This window comes from Azolla caroliniana, unplaced genomic scaffold (assembly GCF_043228905.1).
Source record: "Azolla caroliniana isolate FFs.n. ecotype wild unplaced genomic scaffold, voAzoCaro1.0.p SCAF_9, whole genome shotgun sequence".
NCBI lineage: Eukaryota > Viridiplantae > Streptophyta > Polypodiopsida > Salviniales > Salviniaceae > Azolla > Azolla caroliniana.
The window spans coordinates 1,772,332-1,790,442 of NW_028230444.1; the positions used below are offsets into that span (position 1 = coordinate 1,772,332).

At 37.3% G+C, this 18,111-nt stretch overlaps 1 protein-coding gene and 1 long non-coding RNA gene across 2 annotated transcripts; one reads left to right on the forward strand and one right to left on the reverse strand.

Moving 5' to 3' along the window:
* The first annotated feature begins 5,103 nt into the window (after nucleotides 1-5,103).
* LOC147859794 (uncharacterized) lies at nucleotides 5,104-13,150 on the forward strand. The gene is made up of 8 exons (XM_087324139.1): nucleotides 5,104-6,720; nucleotides 6,837-6,996; nucleotides 7,706-7,996; nucleotides 8,082-8,143; nucleotides 8,334-10,577; nucleotides 11,703-11,841; nucleotides 11,945-12,160; nucleotides 12,441-13,150. Exons 1-8 carry the CDS (start codon nucleotides 5,174-5,176, stop codon nucleotides 12,864-12,866), a joined length of 5,085 nt encoding a protein of 1,694 aa, XP_087180265.1. The 5' UTR covers nucleotides 5,104-5,173; the 3' UTR covers nucleotides 12,867-13,150.
* Nucleotides 7,077-7,707, reverse strand: LOC147859795 (uncharacterized). The gene is made up of 2 exons (XR_015530202.1): nucleotides 7,451-7,707; nucleotides 7,077-7,405 (listed from the first exon to the last, which is right to left on the reverse strand). It is a non-coding gene; the product is annotated as an uncharacterized LOC147859795 (long non-coding RNA).
* Nucleotides 13,151-18,111: the final 4,961 nt, after the last annotated feature.

An 18,111-nucleotide genomic window follows, 5' to 3' on the forward strand; every position in this document is an offset into this window, starting at 1 on the left:
ATTCACTCTTGGTAATATATGTTTCCTTTTTATCCAAACATGGCATTCGTTCTCATCGATGTTGAGTACATTATGCATTTTGTTTTGACAAAAACTATACACATTTTTCATTGCATAGTTATCAACTCAATTTAACTATATCCCAAGCGTGGCAGTGTGCGACAAAAATGCCAAAGTGATAAAACACTTGCTTTAAAAGGCTATAATTTTGTTTCTAAGTTTACTTCATTTTGTCAATTGGTTGCAAGTTGTTAGCTTGCCATAAGTTAGACATGCATACCTCTAGAAGCATGTAAATTTTTGGATAAGGCTAATTCATATATGTTGTTGGATGTAGTTGCAAACTTGTCATAACATTGACTTAACCCCTTGCACCTATGCTTTTAATCTAAACAAGTCATGGCTCTATACCAATCGATGGTTCAAGATAATCAAGCAAGTTAAGTTGAGATGGCAGAATCGTGAGGAGGTGTATGAATATACATGTCTGAAAATTGTAATAGTGCACATGTCCACAAGTTTCTATTAGGTTACATTTCAAAGGTTGATTCTGGTGGAAAAGGCAAGGGGATCAAACATTGTGATAATCGTCATGTTCAACCATTTCTATTGTGTTACGTTTGAAAGGGTGCTTGCGATGGAAACACAAGGGGATCAACAGAAGAATTGCAAGAAAGAAACAAATGGTATTACGATGGGAAAGTTAAACTCCAATTGAAAGTTTAGCCAACTATAGAGCTTCTAGAGTTCGGGATGGGGAAATATTAAATACGATGTGTGTACAACTCCTGATCACAGTATCATGATCATATCTGCATGTATTCAAGTTTAACTCAATGCAATTTGTTTTGCCTTCTTCAATGCATAGTATAATTCGGCGAGATACGATTCAAATCTCTCTTTTGTAAATGAATTGATGGAATCAAAAGCATTTATCATGTTTTAGGGAAATTTCCCGACATAAACTCGTGGTACTAACTCAAACTCTACAATTTAATAATAGTGGGGAATAGCCTAAAACTTTTGAATATATCATAATTGGGGCTTGATTCTTGAATAAGATACTTCCATTAGGGTAGTAATAGGAAAGATTAGTTTATGTATACTATTGTTTGTTTGTCTCCAAACTTATAAAAGGCTTAAAAAGCTTCACCTTATGTACATAAAAGTTATTTGACACTAACATCCGCATCAAATTTAGTCTTTGGAGAAATAAATCAATGTTAAGCATCAAGCTTCTTGTTTAAGGTGATCTTCATAGGAGATTTTGACACTTACCTTTGAATTTTGTTTCCTAAGGCTTTGTAAAGAAGTTATCATTATTGTATCCTAGAAACAAGAACGTGATATGCTGCAGTAAGCTCTTCTTTCTAAAGGATTCTTTTGAAATGGATTTGCGGGCCATATTTATTCATAAGTTTTCATGTTTGGTCTAAGTCATCCTAAGAAAATTTGATAATTATGATTGCAATGAATATATTATAGTTCTTGGTGTGATGAAACTCTTATAATGGTATGCATTATGTAGATGTTTTGTGTTTACGAAACTTCATTTTCTAATATAATCTTGTTATTCAAACTCGTACAAAAATAAAAAGAAACAGTACAAGTTCATATCTATGGGTGTCGAGATTTAAATGCAGTACAAGCTCAAATTAAAACTATGAATAGTACTTACATATTAGATTCGTAATACCCTAGATTTTGTTCATTTTGAGTCCAATATGACAGTATTTCTACTATAGCCTCTAGGCTTTGAAGATATGTAATTATGTGACCTCGAGAAAAAAATATGTGCTTTCCTTAACTTGGTCAAAACTCAAAGTTTCAAGGTTCGTAGATCATTAAATCTTCAAAACCTTTCTAGCTTACAAGAAATTTTTTAAAACACTTAATGCGCAATAAATACATCAATCGAAGCATCATGGTGACATCAAATGCCCAATTCCTAGTTGAATCTATTGCTTATCCAACTAAACATTGTCCCAACATGGGACAATGTTTCCCAAATTTTATTAATGTGGTACCATCTAGGACAATCATGCATGTTACATAACCTGTAGAGTATATCTCGTAGTTTAGACTCTAGAGTTAAGATGCCCTTTGTTTTGAGTGTAATGTGAAAAGTATCTCTAGAGTTTAAAAAATATGGACATTATACATTGGTTGGTAAAAAGCACAGTAGCCCACCTACTACAAAACTTAATTAAGTGATTGCCAAGAAGAATAATTGATTACCAATTAATATAGGAGCTTTAATTTGCATTGGCTCCATTTATGACAATAGAAGTTTGAATTGTTGATTCATGGTTCACAAAACTAAAGACCATGAGTTACTATGTAAACACAAGTAAGGACCAAGGTACAACTCAATTTGATGCCTGGATCAACATTTATGATATAAGTATGTATACATACAAAAAGAGCTTTTGTTTTGTTTTCAATCTCTAGGTTCAATGGCGAGTGGTGAACTACTCAAAGTAGAATATAACTATTAACTTTTTTTTGAGCTTAATGGCCTAGAATCCTAGGGTGGTTCCCAAATTCGACGGTGGCCAATACCCATGGAACTACACATGTATTCTAGGGACTCGATGCTTTTCATCTCTTATATGTCATTTGATCAATACGCCATAACCATTGGTTTTCATGCCAATGAAGAACTGATTAATAAACATTTAACACCAAGACAAATTTTAATTCATATGTAAATGGAATAGCATGTATGAAAGTTTCAAGTCATCATGATTCTAACTATACAAAAAATGATTTTCAAATAGATGCAAAACAAAGGTCACATGAAAGCTTAAAGAATTATAAATTAATGAATTACTCCGATTATGCAAATAAAAGGCTAAATTTATAATTAACAAAAGAAAACCAATGACCTAAATACAATACAAATGAAACCTTGTTCAACAAAGGCTTATGATTATGGATTGGTCATGTAAAGCGCGGTAATAGTTTGCCTTTTTGTGCCCACTTTTTCCAGCCATATGTCATTCAATATTTCAACAAGAGTGAATCTTGATATGATATTTTTTCCTTCTTCATTGAATACATAAGTTTTAGAGTTATACTTTCAATGTCGGTACCACCAAGAATATGATATGATGTTTTTTTTGTTTTCCAATATGGTAAGATATCATTCATTTCACTTTTCTACGAGGCATTTGATGTTGGACACGGGTGATGTTGTTGATCCCAGGTGTAAAAGAGACATCATCTTCTTGTTCTATTAAACGATCAACTAGTTCCAAATGTAGGCTACTATCTAAAATTATACAAGAAAAGCTAGTTGATGAACCACTTGCTAATCTACCATATAATAATGGTATGAAATACAATTCTACATATATTTGAGAAATATTGCCACTGTTAAGTACGACTAATACTATTGTTAAGTGTTTGGACTATTTTAAACTAGAGATGTTGAACGCTTTGGAATCCATTGTATTAACTTTACATTCCACTTGCAAGATGCCTTCCATGGTTGTGTTAAGCAGTTTATTCACAAGATCTATCGAACTACTTCGTTTTATAATTACTTTAGGCTTATCCAAGGTGAATAATGAGAGGAAGTTGCCTTTAAATAATGGACTTCCATTTGAGGATATCAAGAGGGAGTTGCATTTGAGGAAAGCAACTTACCTTTGAGGATTTCAAAGGGGAATTGCTTTTGAGGAAAGGTATGGCACATGCACTTGAGAAGCTACGGGTTCCAATATGGAAGAAAATTGGAGTGAGTTTAACTAGATGGTATGTTCTCGATCTAGGTAGTCGCAATTTATTGTGGAACTGCGTGTGTGTGTGTGTGTGTGTGAATATACCTTACACTTAGTAATAGAAATATACACAATCGGTTTATCATGTATCCATCATGAGAAAGGGACATACACATGGTAATGCCTTTGTTGTCCTAAAGGTGCAAACACTCATATGTTTGCAACGAGCTTCCAAAAACAAATTGATGCATCTATAAAATGGTATGAACAATAAAGCTCCACACACCTCCGAGTTGACGGAAAGGAATGCACGTGTGGCATGGAGATGAAAAAAAGATAAAGGGAGTGTAAGTACATGTCCAACTAGGGTTTCTTGCACCTAAGGTGATAAATAACATTCGTGCATTTGCTACAATTTGGAAATGTCGGGCAAATCGAAATGTTGTGGTTGAGTAGGCTCCATGCGATCTTCTTTTTACTTTCAAGTTTGTGACGAGTTTTAGAGAACTTTTGGGCATTGATATATATATTCGGGGGTAATTGAAGGGATTCTACCTTTTAATATTCCATGATTCCCCATATAATAACTCATGGGCTCCATCGTAGCACGACTCGTAAAAAGAAGATCGCCAGCTTTGGCTAAAGGTAGGGTGTGTACACATTGCAGCAACAAAACAAGCCAAAGTGGCGAAACCAAAAAGGGCGGAAAGTGTTTGTCGTTGTCGATAATTTTGGGTAATGTGGTGGGGATTCGAACCCACGCTAAGCTCGGGGTGTGGACATTAGAACTATGTATGGCTTTACACTACACTTATCTGGCTAAGGTTGTTCAAATCCTTGCCCGCTCTTCCTTCTATCCTCCAACTTGTAAGGATGAACCCATGTCTACATACATACGTACATACATACATATCCCTAAACCAAACCAAACCGTTTATTTATTTTCGAACCTATAAACCGTTAAGCCACGGTTTATCGGTTCGGTTCGGTTTGAGCCGAAACCAGGCCCATTGCTATGCCTACACAGATAACACACACACACACATACATACATACATACACACATACACACATACATACATACATACATATTGATACACACATACACACATACATACATACACACACACATACATACACACATACATACATACATATTGATACACACACATACATCATGGTGTATGCATGACACACTTAATACAAAGAAGAAGTGTGGCCCCAGTGTAAGTGTGCAGTTAATGTTGTGGTAAAAAAAGAAGAAGGAAAGAGAAGAGTGAGAGAGAGAGAGAGAGGTTTTTGGTGTCAGCTTTAATGGCATCTTGTGAGAAGGAAAACATACATAATTATTCATCCATCCAATCCATTCCATCCATCCATCCATCCATCCATCCATCCATCCATCCATACATTCATCCTTTCAAACATATTCTCGTTCTTTCTTATTAATGGAGGATTTGCATTGCCTTAGTCACATAAATATTAATAATACCCATGCCAATCCTAATACTAACAACATTGATGATCCCACCAATATGTTGAGGTCTTTGCTGCCCCCCCACACAGTGCTCTCCATCCTCGATTCGTATGCGGAATCCCTCCTCCTCGACACACGGAAACTTGCCCTCCTCAAATCCAATTGCCTTACAGCAATCAATTACTCCAATGGCTCCGATGAGACTAGTATCGATGGAGGAGGAGGCCGCTCGATCCTCAAAACCTCCGATACAATCCTCAGTTACATGACATGGGGAATCAAGCACATCGAGAAAGCCGCTCACAGTTATGTCGATACGACTACTACTACTACTACTAATGTGTCCCATTTGGCCGCCAAGGCGGCCAAATTTAATCAGCATCTCGAGAAAGCCGAGCAAATGCTCCGAAGCCTCACCGATTCCCTGAAAGATCGCCTCAAGAATAATGCTCCCAATCCAAATATATGTGGGAATGGCCCCCGAGTGGTGCCCAACTCGGCCGGCATTGTGGCGGCAGCCCATCTCTTCATGGCCCTAGTGTGGAGCCTCCGAAGAAGAAGAAGAAGAAGTGGCAATGTCTTTCCGGCCCCCGACAAGAACAATGGCTATAACCCTAGTTTGTCACTTAGGATTCAAGTTGCATCTCACATCTTGCAAGCTTTCGTGGTGTGCCCTAACTGCGTGAGGACGACATTAGCACCAGAGCTTTGGGACGAACTCTTCCGGCCACACCTCTCCGATGTCGAGGCATGGTATAGAAGAGAGAAAAACAGCATACATGGCATCCATCATGGCCATGCCGAGGGTTACAACATGCCGGCATTCAAATCTAATAATATCTCAAGTGACCGTAGCAATTCAATGGAGCAGCACCATCAAGATTGTATGTCGCCCCCGTCCCTGTTCAATGCTAAGCATGCAATGGGTCTCGTAGACGGAGCGAACAATGCCATAAATGTGGGGCCAAATTTAAATGGTTTTGTGGACACTAACCAACAACATTCGACTGGCGACATTAGCGAGAAGTTCGAGAGAATGTTGAAGCAATCGGATTACAAGATGATCCGAATGCGAGCCAATCTCTTGAGTGATCTCTACCAGCAATCGTTAGATGATGGCACCCAACAATTTGCGAAAAGCTATCAAGATATCATCGCTAACTATGTCGATGATTCTGAGAGCGCGATGTCGGGACCCGAAAATAACTTCATTGCGGTATCAGATGTAGAGGTGAATGAAGATGGTGATCATGAGCAAGGTGAAACATATCAAACTATGGGCTCTTATAGCATGACTGAAAAGAATGTAATGAGTCGAGATCGAATAGGGCATTACATATTTCGGGATGGGAGCCCAAGCCCATCTTCTTCTCATGAACCTTTAAAGTTGCATCGACGACGTACCAGGCGTAATAAGAGGGTAGAGAGTGATGAGATAACGGAATTTGTCGATCATCGTGAGGAACCTAGCAGGATCAATAAAGTCTTGAAGAAGAGTATTAGTGAGTCAAGTCTAATGTAAGTCTTTTAATTATGTGATGCATTAGATTCTAATCCATATGACTATACATATTAAGTAGTTCATGTGTGTTCAAGGATGTTTGAGCTTAATTACTGTGATGATGTCCTGACAGGAGACATAAGCATACGTTGGAGGATGTTCATGTGAAAGCTAGTACCAATTCACTTAGGCTTACTAAGAAGGCCCCAAACAATATTACATCTGCTCAAGTAAATTTGCTTCGAATGTGTAGTAAAGTCTACCGCCCTGAAGTTCTGGACCCACTGCGGAATGTGAGTTAAAATCAAAGTTTGGCAATTAACTACTCATCTAGGAATGTCAGTAATGTGATTATATACGAGTCAATTGAGAATGATTGGTAACTGTGTAAATGTAATTGAGGTCAATCAATTCACAGTTTGTAAATCAAGGGGAGAGAGAGGCACAAAATTCATTAAATGCCCATTTGGATTGTTAAGTTACAACTATGGGCATTGCTAATTTAGATAATTTTGTCACTCTTGGTATGAGCTTTCACACCGGTAACCAGAACTTTACCCTCCCCATCATGTAAGGCAGTGTTCCACTTTCTTATGGAGATCTATAGGACATTCAGATTACAAGAAACAAGCATGTTGTTTCATGGTCTTCATGGAGGATCACAAGATTAATTGATTTATAACCACTGAGCTTTGTGTGCAGCTTTGATGAGGAGTTGCAGTTTTAAGTCAGCTAGTCTAAGAGCACCTTTTAGGGTTTACCTTTTCTATTAGTTGTTCATTACTCTAAGGACATTGAGGTTTGTTATATTGTCATGTAGTTTCAATATATACACTTTCTTTGTTAGAGAGAGAGCGAGAGAGAGAGGGAGAGAGGATCTTGACATATGCACTAGGTGTCCATATAAATTGGAGAACCAAAGTTTGATCAGAAAATAATGCTTAATTTTATGTGAGAGAATGAGAAGCATAGTTTTTATATACTATTTCCCCCTAATGGTAGATGCTCAATGATGCTCGATTGATTGGGCGGGCTAAATCGACACGAGGCCGCTCCACAGTCTTGAAAACCCTCCTATCTCCACATAGGCACAGTGCCTCAAGCAACATAAGTGGGCTACTGTCTGCACAACACTTGAAACCACTCAAAGCTCGTAATAGCAATTCGATACGTTTGATTGACCTAATGACACAGCAAGAGACTAGTGGCTCTGGCTCAGACTTTGATGAACCGATATCAACATCGGCGATTCTACACACGACCACCAAACACAATAGTGGTGAACATGGTCAGGTGAATTCAAATTTATACTTAATCACCTATCTCTTGCTTTTTCTACTTTTGCTTGAACTAAAACTTGAATTCCTTCTCTTGTTAGAGGAGACAATATTCAACTAGCAACACATTAAAAGCAAAAGGAGATCGAGATCAATGCATTAAGTAAGCTTAGTTTCATTCAAATTTTTTTACTGCAAATAAAATGATGATGATGAGTACAACTGAGGGCATATGAAAAAAATTCAGAGAGAGAAAGTTCTTGGAAGTGAATGCAATATTCATGTTTCCATACTTGTTATAATAACTTCACTTCCATAGCTTGTGTTTTTGAAACGTGACATAATTGTGACAGGACCTCATTGAGCATTAAAGGAGAAAAATCAAGCAAGAAGAAGACAGCAAGGGTGCATACAAATAATCGCAATCACAATTATAGACCAGAATTACGACAACAAAAAGACACCGAAATTAAAATGGCGTCAGGTCAATCGAGACAACATCGACCATCCACCAAACAGAATGTGAACACGCAGCGCATAAGGCCAGATGTCCACTCACGAGTGGAACAATGGAGGCAGACACAGTCCGACCATGAATTTACAGGTCAGCCTGTGAAGTCGAGAAGAGATAACTTTCCAGCGTGTTGTAGAGCACAACCTGAGCAAATCAGACTGAAGCATGGATTTCAAGAAAATATGTCGCTGAAAAACATTGGCCCGAGAAATATGAAACTGACAATGGATGACCCATCCCAACCATTGGGAACCATGCATGATCTACAGACATCACCGAATCTTGAGAAATCTAGTTCAGGTCATGTTCAACCACAATTCAATGTCAGAGTACCTCCTGCTCTAGACAAAGCTTCAACTTCAGCCAATCCTAATGACTACGAAGCTTATAATACAATCAAAGAGATGGCTACGAAGCTTGAGGATGCCGTTGCCACAGCTCGTATAAAGTCAATTTCAAGTCCAAACAATGGCCGGTCATCCAACATGGCACCTACCATTGCTAAGTGTGAGCAAGCTGTTCTCAACTTCACACATGAGTGGTTGAATTTAAGAGTTCGTACAGATCAAGTCGATGATTCGAGCCACCTAGATATGCTTGATGAGCTCATAGATGAGTTCTTGTATGTGTTGGGTGTATCAGAGCTCCAAGAAGTGCAAACAATGACATTGTGTCTACTCTCATCGACAACAATGGCAAATCGAAAAATATTATCCAATATAAATACTGCGCGGCCACTAGCCCGTATATATACCAATCAAGTTAATAGTAATGAGTTAAAATCAGGATTAGGTGCAGGGTTTTCTACAGAACGAAAACTTTCATCAGATGATCCACAAGTTCTGCAAGCGTTGTCCAACCTTCTGAAGCAACCCACTTCGAGGCTTCCAGAAGCAGCTCTATTACTTCATCTTCTGCATCCCGGAAGATATGCAGAAACATATGACCATCACCTACCCCATTTGTTGCCTCTTCTTCTAGGATTAGTAGCAGTTCAATATCAATCCAACTCTAAACAAGATTGCAACATTCATGTAAACTCCAAGTACGAAAACCCTTCTTCACCAATCAAATCTCCTCTCAATCATCACCTGAATCCCCCTTCAAGGCTGAATTCCCCGAAATCTCACCCAAATACACGGCCGAGGTCTAATTCGCCGAAACCTCAAGCGAGTAGGCGACAGAGTCCATATCGAAGTGATTCATCAAAGTCTCATATTAATCCAAATCTAAGTCCACATAATATAAATCCACATCAAGGAAGTTTGCATCGTAATTCGAATTATCGAAGTCCACGTAATATGAATCCACATCAAAGTAGTTTGCATGGTAAACTAAATCATCTAAGCCTACATAATACAAACCCTCATCAAAATGGTTTGCATCCAGATCTACAACAAAGTCCATCACAAAGTGAATTGAATCTTATTAAACCAGTGCTAGATCCACATCAAAGTTTGCATCCGCAAATGGATCCTCATCAAAGTTATTCCCATCTAAATCCACCGTATCCAAGTGAGCTGCATCAAAATCCATTATTCCAAAGTTCAAACCCGGATCAAAATCCGAGCAAGGATCATCTGATGATGACACCCCGACTATCATCGGATCACAACCATAACTTGGCTCTAAGGATGATAGCTCATCTTTTACAAGTAGCGGACAGCATCAGCCGAACGCAAGCATGCAAACATGTCCTCCTCTCAGAGAGAGCCCTACTATTGCTTCTTCTGGAGAAGCTAATGGATTTCAACCAGACAACAACGAAGAGATTTCAAAGCACAGATGTCCTGGTGGAGGAGAGAATGGCGGTGGCATTCATTCTTACTTCGTGCATTCGATCTGATGGCGACATTGATGATGGTGATGGTGATGGCGATGATGATACAGAACAACAACAACAACAACAACAACAACAACAGAAGCAGAAACAAGAGGAGCATGGATCGTTCAGGATGTGTGTGGTGAAGAGAGTTGAGGTTGCGTCACTGCTTCATCTTCTTCAGCGGTGCTCCTCTGCATCCATCGCTGCGTTTGAGATCGCCATAGATTTTGCGACAGAGGTGCTGTGCCCGCCGCTCAGGTGTGCTCTCTACCTTCCTCGCAAATTACAGAACTAGCCCCCCCCCCCCCCCCCCCCCCCCTGCTTTTCGTTGAAACTACATAATTTGGCCCTCTACTTTCTTCAAATTACATAATTAGCCCCCTCCGCCCCTCTTATCCATGTTGAAAAATGATATTGTTCTTTAACTTGTGTCACATGACACAATTGGTTTTCTGGCCGGAACCATGGGGCGTTCCGAAAACTTTCGTGCTTTCTTTTTTTTCCAGCTTCGGTCATTTTCTAATTGGCCGAGGGTACCTTCGCTACTTTTTTTCGTTTTCTTTCTTTCTCTGTTTTTCTCATAATTAGCTTACCCAAATGGTAAGTTGTTAACACTTATACAAGCACTGTGTCCTGGGTTTGAAACCCAATTTTCTCACTTCTCTCTATTATATACTTCATGTAAGGGTTGAACCCATGACCACCTGGTCTCCATTGGGCAACCTTACCAACTGAGCTACATCCATCTGGGCTCTTGTGCGTACAACAATGAATCTGCTAAACATGTCGTGATTCTTCTTCTAGCTTTATACTCCTTCATAGCTCTAGAGTAAAAAAAACGACCTTCAGGTTAGAGGTATGTTTAGGTCTACTCCAAGAAAAAAGAGAGGGGAAAGGGGGGGGGGGGGGGGGGGGGCCTTAAATCTAATCATATTAATATATGGAAACTCATGTTCATAACACGTGTTTGTGTGTGCAACAATACGCTTGGAGTATGTGGTATTCCATTGTTGGCAAAGGAAAAAGGGGTTCACTTATGGGCCCAAGTAAATAACGTTGACCCACCATTAGGCATCATATCATGGACATATGGCATGCTTTTAACCTCCCATGATTTGGCCACAAACCAACCCATGGGCCATGCGTTTTATATCTACATCAACATCAACGTCTACATCTATAGCAATATCTATAACTATAACTATCTATATGTTGGTTGATTTATTTCCTACTAGCTTGAAAGCAAGATACTATTTTTGTACCACATTGTCTTTGGTGTGTGAATAAAGTCGCGTAGTTGTTATAATGACTACTTGTAATTGATATCCAGAACCAAGGATTGTTGTGTTCATACTAAGTAAAAGCTTTTTTGGGACACAATAGGATATCACACATGAGAGAGATGCTACCTCGAGATGATATGTTCAATTGCATGCATGATCTGATGTCATATATTCAATTGGCACCCCCCGAAAATCAACCTCTTGCATCTGGGCTTCTATTACAATTGGATTTGCTCTTGGTATAGTTTCTAACCCAAAACCTAAACAATTTTAATGATTTCTATCACCATTTCTTGGTTCGTTTTTCCAACCCAATCATTTTTATGGTTAACACTTTACCAGGGGGATGAGCAACGGTACAACATTTTTAGAGAAGAAGCAATTGATGCGTTGTTAGCACCTCTACTTTGTGATACCAATAAAGAGGCATGTTTGAATGCAACTCATGTTCTTTGCCATATTGGATCGAGCCACTCACAACACGAACTAGAATCGTGGCTTTTGAAGAAGGCCGGACTAGCAAGCCCTTATAGAACAACACAAATTCGAACAACAAAGGTAAATTATTTATTGGGAAAAACTTTTTCATTATTTAAAACCCTACAACATTGAGGATACTACAATATAAAAGTGGGAATCAAGTAATACTTTTTTTATTGGTATGCAACAATTTAACAAGGAAATCTAATGTCTCTACAAGAATAGCAACCATTTATTAGTTTCTTAGACACATCCCTAGATGAATAATAATAATTGTTTCACTAATGTCTAAGCATTTCAAATCTAATTTAATGGACAAACATATATAATGACAAATCATCTTTAAATGTTAATTCAGGATAACCCATCATCGTCATTGTCATTCTATGGAAGTGAGGAAGAGGAGAGTGACACTTTTCTTGGCAATTGGGATGAGATTGTGTCACAAGCGTTGATATCTCATAAACGAGGGCTACAAGTGTCGTGTGCATTGGAGAAGGGGTTGAAAAGCAACCTAGGGGGCGAAGTACGAAGAGCATGTGTTTTGGTGGTAGCATGGCTAACTTCTCATCTCACAATCAATAATGTCTCAAGTACAACTAGTAGGCCCCAATCCCGTGTGAGAGACTACGACATATTGAAGTTATCGGAGGACCTAAAACAACTAGCCCAAGCCATTCAACCTCAGTTGCGATCTATTGCAGCTACGGGTAGTCCTTATGACATTGAAGAGCGAGTCTTTGCAGCTCTTGCTTTGCAAAACCTAGGTGTTCATAGCCATTGAGATAAATTCTAGAAAACTTACGCCTTCAATTCTTTTACCATTAGTTATAACCACATTTTTATATCGAAACATTCTTGCAAGATGTTAATATGCACTCATCAGTTGTAACATTGTACACCCCAATACATTCGCTTTCATTGAGGTAGCGTATGTTATACCATATTGTAATTACCCCTTCGAGATTTGTTATGATTCCCGTGAAGTGTGCAATTCTTATTAAGTAGAAGTCTTTTCCATTATGGCTCACAACACACATTCTTACTTTCTATACATATAATATTTGCCAATCATGATGTCAAGGTCAAAGTTCATGATGAAGAGTTAGCTTGCTTACCATATACTTATTCACTTGAGCACCCTTTTACACATTTTCTTATTCGTTCTTTTATTTCGGTTCTGTATGTCTCCTTTAGTTTACTGTTAACATTTAGAAAATTGACGCACTAACTTTTTTTGTTTTTATTTTCCTCTTTGCTCTCAATTATCTACATCACATACACATAAATTATGATGTTGCTCATTTCGTCGATTACGCCACCATTTTCATATTATTAAGTTTTATGGGCCATATATAAGTGAGAGGTGAAGCAAAATTTCTCCCTAGTTGAGCCCGTCGCACAGGCTGGTTTAAGAATAATTTGAAAACCACTGAAACAAAATAGGAAACAAAATAATAAACCATTTGAAAAGAATATGTGGCTTATAGAGCACGTTACAAGAGCCTCGAGTTCCAACTATTATTAACTTTTATATAATAGTTACAATTCTTTAGGGCGAGAAATGGATTCATTGGCAAAAACACTCAAGCACCCATCATAAGTTGCTTCACCTCACATTCAGAGCCACTTTAAAGCTATCGAGAGTTTATTCTCAATAGATTAAACAATATGACACACCACCGCAATGTGGAGACAATAGGCAACAACTATAAAGCACTAATTTTGACGATGTCTTTTGACCTTACATGATGTGTGAGCTCATCATGTAAAGAAAGTTTTTGCCAAATGACTTTTGGACCATTATTACATGTATTGCATTCAATTGGTCTCCAATTTTGTTAAATATGAGTAAGATTGTACTTAGTCAAGAACTACTATTCAAGTATGGTTGTCCCAACGTTGAAAACAGGGTGTAAGGCTTCAATAGGATAGAATGACTTCTATATGTCTTCTCTTTTTACCATACTTATTGTTGCATGATGATATTGTGAAAACGACTTATTGCACTTCTTTTTATTACCACAACATTGATTGCATGTTCTATGATCATCACAAGCATGATGTGATGACTGATAGGCTACCAACATTACAAGTTTGTAGTTCTCTTGAACATTTTGCATGAAGCATTTAAAAATTACAATAAAATGTCATGAGAAGGACGGGTAACTCACAGTAAAATTTTAGATTATTTGAGATGCTCACGAAAAGCAGCAGCTCACCATGGTATCGAGCTCAATAGGTGTCATTCTATCATGTGTAAATCAAGCAATGTGTTAAATTCGAAAATTATCTCCCTATTTCTTGAAAGTGAATGATTGTGATATGTCCTATTTCTGTGTACAATATCTCACTTGAGATTTTGGCAAGAGGTGTGGACATTAAAATAGGAAGATAGACACAAGCATATGATTAAAGATTGAGTCACAAGGTGTGGAAGGTAACTTTGGGGACGTGTTGGGTTGGTGTCAAAAACGTACTGAAGTAGTGGTAAGTGGAACTTTGGCCGATACTTACTTGCCTTTCCCTCTCGTGTGAACATTGGAAATAAATTGGGTCTAAGATCCAAATTGAGAGTCAACCTTTGCTTGAGAAATGTTACCCTCATTCACTAAATGCCCAAAACGAATTTCAAATTTGACAATTCGAAAACATGTATAGATTTCTACAAGAATTAGCATATAAACTCTAGAGGAGTATGTAATACATTGTCTTCCATTTGGCCATGGAAAGTATTTACTTAATGATGTGAATTCCATTCTTCATACATTTGGTTTGGCCAACTACACAGTGTGATAGAGAACCCCTTGAGAGTTTCCAAATGTATAGAAAGTTGTAAGACTCCTTCTCTTCCTCTTTTTAAATTTTCCCCACAACCCGTGACATTTCACTTTACATTCCAATGACTTCACGAAAACTTGGCATGGTTGCAAGCACACATTCCCCTTTGAGAGTTGAAATCGAAACCAACAGTGCACAAATGTAATGTTTCGATTGCACAAATCGGATTCAAGCTATCTGACCCAAGAACAAGTCAGAAAAATCGATCCATCAATTATCTATATCCGATAAATAAGACAACGATTCAATGTTATTATGCACATTGAGCATATGTAAATCAACGAAAAAACAGCATGGAAATGGGGGCACATTTCATAGTTGAAGCTCAATTCGCTTCATTCATGTAAACCAAGGCATTCAAATTTAAGACCCACTAGATTCGCTAGAAAAGGTACCAACTACTAACGCATATCCAATGTTCATATAAAATGAACGATCTAGCGAAAGGCTCCATTCATTGCAACTCCATGGCTTCTTCACATATTCAATGCAAATGCATCAAGATCGTGTTGAGTTGAGAGGGTTGGGTCGGTCGAAACGATCTGAATTCCAAACAAGTTGAGATATGAAAGTCTAGAGGATCTCCTAAGATTATTCTCTCAACCAATTCTACCACACTCTTCTCTCAGCAAATAGAATGTTCTCTGAAGCAATCACCATTGCCAAGAAGTGATGAATGAAATACATGCATGTAGCAACATTTCAATGCAGGTTATTTATAGTGTGGCTTGAAGGAAAAAACATAAAAAAACATTTATTTGTTGTTTGCAATCCACATTACCTCTGTTTTGAACACAAATTAAAGTTATGGGCAAGGAATGCGAAAGCCATTAATGAAGTTCACCACAATTATGATCAAAATTGCGTCAAATATACTCCTGTGAGAATGTGCTTTTATACTTGGATCAATTAATACATCTGTAAAGCCGAGTATCCATAGGTGATTTTGAAAGATGAGAGACGTCAAAATGTGTCAAATACATTCCTGTAAAGACATTCTTTTATACTTTTGATCAATTAACACCTGTAAAGATGAGTTTCTATATGTGATGGAATGAAGTGATCGATCTCCATACACTCCTGTAAAGATGAGTTTCTATATGTGATTGAATGAACTAATCGACATCTATACAAGCCTATAAAGATGAGTTCTTATTCGTGATCTAATGAATGGATCAATAGATAATATGCTTCTGCAAACATAAGTTTGTACACCTGATCAATCAATATAATATACTTCTGTAAAGATGAGCTTTTATATGCAACTCATCAATCTAAATCAATCTATAGTGATGAATAAACGATCAATACATGACATACGTCTGTAAAGATGAGTTCATAAATGATCAATCTATAACATACTTCTGTAAAGATGAGTTCCTAAACATGCTATACTTTTTGTGAAGACAAATTTTCATTTACTCGTGATCAGATCAATCAAAGATACTTGTGTAACACTCGAGATTTTTTGTTTTTTTTACATGTGATCAAATCAATCAAATAAGGTTCTTCCGTTGAAGTGATTTTTTATGAAATGAACTACCTCAATAATTCCACCATAGTCATGCTTCTGGGATGATGATGACAACAAATGTAAACGAAGTCACAAAATTCGACTACATTCTTGGAAGAAAATAATCAAGACAAAATATTACAAACTGTGTGCAACAAGCAAGTGCAGAAAACTAATTCAGTGATCTTGAATGTACAATACAATTCTCTTCAAGATTCAGGGATGTCAAAACGGAGTCGATGCAATTATGTTAATCTTATAGTCTTGAAAACAAAGAAAGGCAATTTAATCTCTGAGGAGAAGTTTTGCCCGGGATTGCAATGAATTCAACACCAGATTTACAGAATGATAGTTGGTGCCAATACTGTACTACTAACAGCAATGACAAAATTCGACTACATTCTTGGAAGAAAATAATCAAGACAAAATATTACAAACTGTGTGCAACAAGCAAGTGCAGAAAACTAATTCAGTGATCTTGAATGTACAATACAATTCTCTTCAAGATTCAGGGATGTCAAAACGGAGTCGATGCAATTATGTTAATCTTATAGTCTTGAAAACAAAGAAAGGCAATTTAATCTCTGAGGAGAAGTTTTGCCCGGGATTGCAATGAATTCAACACCAGATTTACAGAATGATAGTTGGTGCCAATACTGTACTACTAACAGCAATGACAAAATTCGACTACATTCTTGGAAGAAAATAATCAAGACAAAATATTACAAACTGTGTGCAACAAGCAAGTGCAGAAAACTAATTCAGTGATCTTGAATGTACAATACAATTCTCTTCAAGATTCAGGGATGTCAAAACGGAGTCGATGCAATTATGTTAATCTTATAGTCTTGAAAACAAAGAAAGGCAATTTAATCTCTGAGGAGAAGTTTTGCCCGGGATTGCAATGAATTCAACACCAGATTTACAGAATGATAGTTGGTGCCAATACTGTACTACTAACAGCAATGACAGAAAAAGAAAAACATTTTTTTTTTGCAGCCAACATGCTCAAGGAATGCAGGAACAAATTTCACTGATTTGAAATGGAATCATGGGGACAATCACAGGTTCAGAAATAAAGAGAACCCTTTATGTCATAACCCATAGCAAAGATTTATAATTTCATATATATATATATATATATATATATTGTAAAATGAGAATTGGGAATTTGTTTCAGACAAATTGATGCATATTGAATGCATCACAATTATCCAACTCATCAATAATGTTCCGGAAGATCAGTTACATATACCTAGAAATGGATGACACAGACTACCCAAAAACAAAACATTCAATGTTTCCAGACGACAAATTATGCTGAGGAAAAAAGCATAATAATTCGCTGGATCACAAAAAATTCTCTGTCAATCTTGCCTTGAATGAAAAATAAAGGACATAATTCATGGCATGATTCAGATTGTAAATTGAATGGCAACAAACACATCATTGATTCAAAACCATAGTTTAAGATGATTTTTTGATGCTGAATTCATATCAAGATGAGCCACTTAAAAGAAATACTAAAAAATAATCATCTCAATCAGAGAGGTAGTACAGAATATCATCTCAATGGATTGCTAGGAAGAAGAATGAATATCAATACAAAAGAATCATCAGAAGAAAAACTAACATTAGCACAAAAAGAATTGAGTTACAACACCAACGAATCAGT